At 34.0% G+C, this 9310-nt stretch overlaps 1 protein-coding gene across 1 annotated transcript; it reads left to right on the plus strand.

Annotated features, from left to right (window-relative positions):
* The first annotated feature begins 1501 nt into the window (after positions 1-1501).
* Positions 1502-4656, plus strand: LOC126871396 (uncharacterized). The gene is made up of 7 exons (XM_050630163.1): positions 1502-2134; positions 2372-2488; positions 2557-2674; positions 3218-3482; positions 3546-3665; positions 4071-4161; positions 4234-4656. Exons 1-7 carry the CDS (start codon positions 1988-1990, stop codon positions 4375-4377), a joined length of 1002 nt encoding a protein of 333 aa, XP_050486120.1. The 5' UTR covers positions 1502-1987; the 3' UTR covers positions 4378-4656.
* The last annotated feature ends 4654 nt before the right edge of the window (positions 4657-9310 follow it).

A 9310-nucleotide genomic window follows, 5' to 3' on the forward strand; every position in this document is an offset into this window, starting at 1 on the left:
TGTTTTATGAATTTTTTTGACAGACTAATTTGCACACTTTAACGTAGATATCTGAAGCTAATTGAAACCAATCATCACACTTATTTATTCATTTCTGTGGGAATGCTGATAATGTGTATCTGTGTGTCGTTGTTACAGGTATAATGTCAGTTGTTACTATTAATCTTACATATATTTTCCATATTGATTGATCAATTACTCGAATTTAGGTGGCAAATGAGAAGAATGACTCATGGCTAGTTCAGTGTATATTTTTGTTTGCTCAATTGTTTCACACGCTTATTCTTACTGGACAAGGACAATTTGTAATAAACGGACTAGACGGTGTTTTTAATTCTATGTGAGTAAAGAATGAATATTAATAAAAAAGTAAAACGAATTTATTTTGATATATATCATGATAAATAATCTATTCCTAAAACAAAATAGCAATTGGTCCAAAAATTTTTTAAAGTTGAATTTTTCTGGAATTTATAGATACATACAAGTTATAACTAGACCTTGGATGTTTGTGCAAATTCATACCTTTATCAAAGTGATTAAAAAAATGAGACCTAAATGGAGATTTATTTCACTTACCAAATATTACAATGTACGCTGTAGTTTGGATATTTTGTATAACTTCTGTTATTACGTGTGTAAATTGTATCTATAAATATCCTATAAACAAGTACATATTTGTATACTGATTATAAATACAAAAACTACTCGGTCACTGGAGATAATCATATCCAAATACACCTGTCTCGAATATGTTGAACATAATGAAATTTTTGGGTACGATATTATTTTCTCTCAAAAGAATACCTAAAATCTTCATATCGCGGCTGTGATTTTCTTCAATACACTGAAAATATCTGACGTTTTGAACCAGTTTCCAAGTCTAATTCATTTTTTTTATCTTCCGATTCTCTATCTTCTTATTGAATAAAATTTTTCTTTATAGATATGAATCGCCATGGTATACTTTTCCAGCAAAAATTCGAGCGTTATATATATTAGCGTTAAGAAGTTGTCTATCCCCTCCTCTGTTAACAGCCGGTGGTTTAATAGTATTAAATTTACGATCTTTCGCAGAGGTAGTATAACAATCTGATTCCAAGTTGATTTTAAACATTTTAAACGCACAACTTTGTTTGAGCGGAATTTTCGTTTCCAGATCATCAAAGCAGCCGTTTCTTATTACACGGTAATGAAAACTAAGTGATACTGTTCATATGGAATATAGCGATAATGTGAAAATTATAATAATTAATAAATAATATGGAGTATAATAAACATAATGTGGAATAGAACAAGTTACGTAATTCGTGTGAGATTCATATCAATATATTATATGTTATCATTATGTCAATACGCGTGTTAGTTAATTAAAATATTTGTTACATGTAATTGTAGAAAACGTAGATCATGACGAAACATAATCCATTACACATTACATCAATAAAATGTACATAATTATGGTTATTCATGAGTTCATTATCGAATTTACTTATTACATTACGAATTTTTAACGTGAAATAGAATTACGATTATTAACTTTATAAGAATAATCAAACACTCAAAAATCTTTATCTTCTTCTTATTTCTTTATTTTCTTAACTTCGTTGTTCTGTTGCAAACCTACTACATTATATTAGTTTGCTTTTCACATTATATGTAAAACCTCACCTCGACAATGTATAACTCTGCAAATATCACTCGTTTCCAACACCTGTCATATTCTATAAGTAATACCTACGCAGAATAAGGACAACTGATTCCTTCCGTAAGTGCAATGATTAAATATTAATGCGCATGCACCATATACGTTACATTAGTGACATATGATTAACAGTAATTTTGAAATTGATGCACTTTACCGTAAATACAATTTTAATGTGTACTTTACGGTTCCATTAACAGAACCAGATCCAGAAGTAGTAATGACGTACACTGACGTACGAAATTGTCAAGCGTTTAGTTGGTTAACATTGGGCTTCTTATCATGAATCGAGCTACATTCGAGAAGCGATTCTTAAGGATAACGAAATTATTCGGGAAACTGAGTGGAATTTGGCCAGATCAAAATAAAGTTAAATTTAGTTTGTGGGCCATGGTGCATATTACTATGGCATCATTTGTCTTTGTACAGGTACGTGTTTACCAATTTATCTACGTGTCTATGTAAAAAATTCTCGCAGTCTTTAGATAATTCAAGGAAACATGATTAACTTTTAAATACTATCATTATTAAAATTTCACACCTTGCAAATTTCGTTTTAATATCAATACTCCAGTTAGAGAAGAATTTTACTTGTGGCTTTTAAGTGATGAGAGCAGAAGTAAAATTTCTAAATAATTATGGATAGACCATTGACTTCAATTCTAGGTAGCAAGAATTGTACATATAGGCACTTTGAAAGTCGTGATAGAGCAGTCGTCTATAATCGGCACAGGAGTTGTCATGGTCGTAAAACATGGTAACTATATTCTGAACGCAAAGAAGGTAAGAAAATGTTTGCTAATCACTACAAGATACTTTTAATTTTCACATTAACCTTATAAATATTCTAGCTTAAATCCCTTTTGAATGACATGTCCGAGGATTGGGCAATCGATCGATTGAAAGAAGAAGTTGCCATTATGACGACATATGCATGTAGGGGAACCACTCTTGCGATGTTCTACCTTGGTAAATCAATATCTAGAAAAGCCAGTTGCAATTCTGATTGATAATTTCATTAGTACACAACATACACTGATTTAGTTAACGCTTACGTAGATATTCAAAATACAACAATTAATTCTAAATTACTCAATAAATGCATAACTAAATTTGAAACGTCAATATCGAAAACTGTTGCATTCGTGACTTAAAAGTACACAATGAGTGGAAATATGGTGTGGTTTTGTGATATTTTTACTAGAAAATAAAAAAATTAAAAATGGGGTCCGGTTGTCCACACTAGGGTTCATTATTTAACATTTTGTAACATAATTGATAGACTACGAATGTTTGTGCATTTATGAGAAACTTGGAGATATGAAAATGGACGAAATACACATAATATGCAAAAAAATAATAAATATCCAAGATATATAGCATTCGTTATACAATGTCATGAGTGAGAAAAATCTTTACTTAGGTTCCATTTTTTTGCATGTATGTGCAATAATATGTATTTGCATAAATATCCGTAATGTAATAATTAAGATAACAACCATTTACTTCTAGTAAACGCGTGCATATGCGCAATCCTTTTCTTACAACTGCCGTGGACAGTGCGCCTAATGCACATGATAAAACCACACAATACATCGCTGCCAATGGTATACGCTATACCAGCTTATTATTTTGTCGAGGATGATCGCAAATATTATTACTACATTCAAATGTATCTGGGCCTCTCTATATATATCGTGGTCATTGTGTTCGTCGGTTGTGATACTTGTTACATGGTTCTTGTGCAACATGCATGCGGATTGTTGACAGTGGCCGGGTAAGCAAATCAAAAATTTCCTCCATACTTCATGTTTTATTGAATAAATTGTAATATTTCTAGATATCGCTTCAAAAATGCCATCAATGACTTTCCCTTCAATACGAGGAATCCCGAAAAGGAGGCAAAGGAGATAAATAAAAGGCTACGTTTTTCTATACAGGGGCACCAACGGGCAATAATGTCAGTATTAACCAGTGATTATAAACAATTTGAATGCTTAAGTAAAAAAGATAAGAATTCATATCTTAGTTTCAATGATTTTTTTACCAGTAACCATGACAAATGATTTAATTATTTTTGGTTACTGGTAACCATTATCAATGTCAGAAATTGCTATTGGTTACTTTTTCAATCTTCAATTACTTTCAACTACTGTCAACATTGAAATTGATATATATTTTTTATAACTTCAGTATCAGATAAATCTTCTGAATATTTAGCGATCGTGGTATTCGACATAAACAGAAATTATTATTGAGCCCGTGCTGTTATGTTCTCACTTTTAATTATATATTTTTCCGCTTCTCTTTCGGGGATTTCTGTTGCGGCCGAGAAACGTTTTTCTTAATTTTACTTCGCTACCAGGTTTCTGACAAAAATCGAGAGCGCACATGTTATATACCTTCTTCTGTGTATGGGTATAATAGTCTTGTGCCTTAGTATTACGATGGTACAGGTAAGCTTCTTCTAATCATCTTTGTGTCATTGACCATGATTCATCAGTGAACTATTGATTGTTTGAAATTAGATCACTACGATGGAAATATGTCTGGATTTCTATAAGTTTGTCAGCTTTCTGATTCTTCAGTTCTTGCATCTGTTCTGTTTAACGATGCAGGGACAGTTCATCATAAATTCGTCCGATATGATTTACAATGCAATGTGGGTATAATACATGAGTATCATGAACATTTTATTTTCTTATGTAGTCTTATCAACCACTCGCTTGGGCTATTAATAATGCGGAAGAACGAAGAATTATGATTCTATATTCCTGTATAGTATAAAGCGTTTTAGGTAATTGGGTAGTACTTTTATCTATTTATGCTCTTTTAAATTTTCCTGTATAGCATGTTTTGGAATTAAATTAAATATAAAGTAACTATGTTTGCCATAAGCTTGTGTAAACCAGAAATTTCTAATCTATTTTCACCTCGTTGGAGTGGTTGTTTGTACGACTTAAATATATGAAATTTATAGATTATAATGTAATTCGTAGATACGAGGCATCATGGTACAATGCAAATCCAAAGACGCAAGCGTTGTATATATTAGCGTTGCGGCGAAGTCTAACTCCACGCTATTTAACTGCTGGTGGTTTAATAGAATTGAACATGCAAAGCTTCTCAGAAGTAATGTATCAATAATATTATCTTCGATAATTACGATACATTCGCTGGACAATATTGATCTATTTCAGGTGATAAAACTATGCGTTTCCTATTACACAGTGTTGAGATCAACATAAACAACGGACCGATATACACTGAATTATAGTAACTTTTGAAACTAGTTTTTGTGAAATTGGATTTTAACCTCAAGTGCTATCATGGATGCACTTTCATTATGTGAATTTTGTTTCGTTATTGACCTTTTAATATTATTATTACAACGTGATTTGTGACCACGGCAAATAGTAATTTTTTTATTTTTCACGTAATAGTAGATTATAGCAGAATATGAAGTTAATTGTATTTATTTGACATTATTAACATCTGAAATAAAGAAAACATTTTCATCGACGCGAAGACCTTATTTTCGAATTACCAATTCGAATAGTAATGTTCAATTTTACACACGGAAAAATGATTATAAAATTGCTATTCTGGAACAGATGAGACTTATTGTAAGTTTCATATACCTTTCCTATATTTTTGGTTCACGAGACCCAAAAATTTTCAGTATGAGATGCTGCTCAATGCTATGTGGAAGGATTAGTCAATCAATAGAGTGAAAGATGAATTTGACGTTATGGTAGAGTACGCCAAAAAAGCTGCTTCATTTTGTCGGATGTATCTTGCTGAGATAAATGATAAGAAAACTACGTCGTTTCATTCTACAATTTATTTCACGTATCGCTGCAATCAATTTACAGGAATGGACGTTTTCTGTGCTACAGGCTTCATACAACTATCACTAACGCCATATATTTTGGACATAATTTCACCGAAGAACGAAACGCCTGATTTAATATACATTTATCTTGCTTATTGTTATATCGATAACAGGAAGTATCGTGTACTTATACGTTTTCGTATGACGTATACGATTATTTTATCTTTTTCTGTGTTTGTCAGCTGATTGATCGAAGATTGAAAAACTATTGTACTAGCAGTTCCGTGATGCTGCTGTCACGAAGGAGAACTAGTGATGGCTATGTCTAAAGCATACAATAAGCAGATTCGTTGATAGCAATTTTAGTTAGGAAAGCGAAGGGAAACGGTCATTGCTGCTAACTGAATGAGAAAAAGGCTGGTGGGCAAGGATGGATGCTGGCCCAATGAAAGGTCGCTCGTCGCTGGCATTGTACAAGGGAAAAATCCGCTTTCCCGTGTTTTCTCGGAATGGACAACTCAAAGGAATGCTTCAACTTAAAATATACTTGCGTGGTATTAAGGACCTTAACTATCGAAAATGCTAAAATGTATGATAAGTCCTTAAGATTATTGAGAGTCCGCAATAAGGGGCTTAAAGATCTGGTGGTCATCTTGCCTGTGGGATAGTCTGGTTTATGTAGAGGGTAACGGAAAGTAACCGACGGCTACTGCAAACCCCGAACGATAGTTGTTTAAAACTAATTTAATGCATTTACTTGCATATACCATGGAACTGTTTTAATGGCTTCGAAACAGTTTCCTGAAAACTATTCAAGCCAGTCATTCTACGTATCTTCGTATTTGCATTGCTCTTTCAATGATAACATTCAGCATCACTTTGTTAAAACGAGGATATACGCAAAGACTTAGAAATACCAACGGTTAGAGAAGAAATCGGCAAATACGCAAAAAAATACGAGGAAAGAACGGCAACACATCCAAACCAGCTAGCTGCTGAAGCGAATAAAACTCTTATATATTATTATCTATAAAAAGAAGACTAAAGAGAAAACACCTCACTGACCTTACTAAGGAAATAAAATAGACAAACTCGAAGATGGTATCCAGTTGGGGGTAGCCATCCACATGTTATTTAGCAATAAAGCTAGAAAAATTTACTGAATGTCCAACTGGACAAATTGTAAAGTACAAATTAAATTAGAAAAAAAACTTGCTAAAGATGAGCTTTCCTACGTGCAACCACGCACTGTTCCATGATAATTATAATCATCGTGGTTGATATTTAAAGAATGGTTCTAAAGAGATCCATTATAATAATATTAGAATGTACCATATAAATAACGTGTGTTCATTTGTAAATTACTAATGCAGACTGTTTTAGGGACATGGATATAAACATTACTGGGTGTTTAAACGATCGAAATTGAAGAAATTAATCGTTTCAATCCAAGATCGTCCACTGAAGGATTTACCGAGGCAAGTACAGAAATCCCTCGTTTTAACCACGTCTTAATCGTCTCCTTTATTTCATCGTCACGTAGAGAAACGTAATTCTCTTAGAACACCATTCTAAAATGCCATTCTTATTATCGTGCAACGCAATATTGTCTACATTTGTTCATAACAGTTAATTCGTTAATTGCTTTCTAACATAGCAAAATATTTTTGCTTCGTATGACTTGCGCGTATCTACTTCTTTTACATTCGGATATAAATCCGTGTGGATGTCGAAAGGCAAAACTATGGTGCACGCAATGATGGTTAGTTAGTTTCTCAATAACGTTGTTAGATTCAGAAACGGAAAAAGAGGCCGGGCATCGGCGCAGGTGTCACGTATATGAATTTCAATTCCACGTTAATCAAGCGTTGCTGGATTCGTTAAAAATTATGCCGCGATCTCGCGCGTATACGTGCACGAGCTATTCATGACTCGAGGCACGAGGCTTCTCGCGAAAGTAAAGAATCTAGAGTAATTGGCCACGTCGGGACAAGGAGAGCGAGTTTTTCTTTCTTTCAGCGGATATCTATCGCCCGTGGACGTTGTTAATCCCCCCGCTTACGAGACAATAACGGTTCTATGAGTAATTGTAGAATGGTAGCGTTGAGTCTCTTCTGCTTAAAATTATCTTACTTTAGCTTCCCTGCATTCAGACCAATTGATATAATTGAACAATGTAATTGGCAGGCCCACGAAAGGCTTGTAGATACTTTCCACGACTTTTTTTCCTTTTTTATCATTTAATTTGTACTTTACAATTTGTTCAGATGGACATTTGGTAAATTTTTCTAGCTTAATTGCTAAATAATATGTGGATGGCTACCCCCAGAGGGACACCATCTCCGAGTGCCTTCCACGATGGATACCTTCCTATGTGTGTTGAAACATCTTGAAACTTTATAGAAGTTACACGATACTTATATTAAGTTACAAGTGCGTATATGCTTTGTCAAGATTACAAAAGTATTTAAACATACAATGTTCCATTATATCGATAAAACCCAGTATTCAGTGGCCTGAATGCCCATTTCTCAAATTTATTATCATCTACTACAAATCATATTTTCCTAGTACAAGTTCCCAGTCTTGCACCAAAAATTCTCATTGATTCTCGAGAAATTTGCTTGGAAAAATTCTTCGGATATATGTCGTATCAGGAGAACTATTTACACCTCATATTCTCCTAACACAATCGCTGATTTTAATTCTTCTTTCTACGTCAACAGCCAGTTTTCACCTGCCCGTAAGCTGATTCAGCGCCAGGCTATTTCTACGAAACAATCAATCCCGCGGTATTCCGACTGCCAATTGAATCTCTCTCCCATCGCATGATTGCCCATCATCGAACAATCACGTCGAAAAATCGCGGGCCGACTCATCCATGCGATCAGCTTCGATATTTGAAATTTCGAAAGAACGAGGAGGAAGAAAATAGAAAGATGGATTTCGTGGCTGGTGTGGAATAAAATCCAGCAAGATGGTTTCGCGACGTACGTCGATTCGAACGTAGGAGAAGCGCTTAAAGGTAAAAGTCGTGACTCGTGATCGACAAACTCGTTGGAGGAACGATCGGTCTTAACGACTTGTCTCATCGGGAATTTTCAAGGATCACGGTGTTAATAAATTGCTGCAGGATAGGTGGCAACGAGCGTAGTGAACGAACCTGGTGGTTTCGTTAATTCCGACGGGAAACACGACGAGAATCGTCGATTGAAAATTGTGCAATTTCGATTCGTTCCGACCGGTGAATGTCCATAGGCGACTTGACGAGCATTCCACGTCCTGTAATCTTGCTTCAGGGGCGTTCATTGGAAAATGGGATTGCGTTAGAAAATGAAATTGCGTAGGAAAACGCTCGCTGAAAATTCGCAATGGTTATTCGGCGGAAGATGTTCCTTTTAAGTGATTTTTCCTTTGAAAATAATCTTAAGTAACTCCACATTGCTTCTTCGTTGGATGTAATATACAAAACATCGTAGTATAGGGTTCACATATACACTGGCTCACGAAAGTATTTGAACTGGTCGTAGGAAACTTTTATGTCTATATTGTACATATATGTACATTATAATGCTATAAAATATAAAATTATTATGAAATAACTATTATGTGTTTTGGAGGATCTTTTTACCAATTTTATTCGCTATCACAACAATTAATATTTTTAATAAATATTGTATATAAAATTGAAATGTAATGGGATAATATAGAGGATTAAATTGACCAGAAGTCAGAATCCTATAAAATTTTTCGGCTCTAAAAGGAATGTA

The sequence above is a fragment of the Bombus huntii genome, chromosome 11 (genome assembly GCF_024542735.1).
Source record: "Bombus huntii isolate Logan2020A chromosome 11, iyBomHunt1.1, whole genome shotgun sequence".
Taxonomy (NCBI): domain Eukaryota; kingdom Metazoa; phylum Arthropoda; class Insecta; order Hymenoptera; family Apidae; genus Bombus; species Bombus huntii.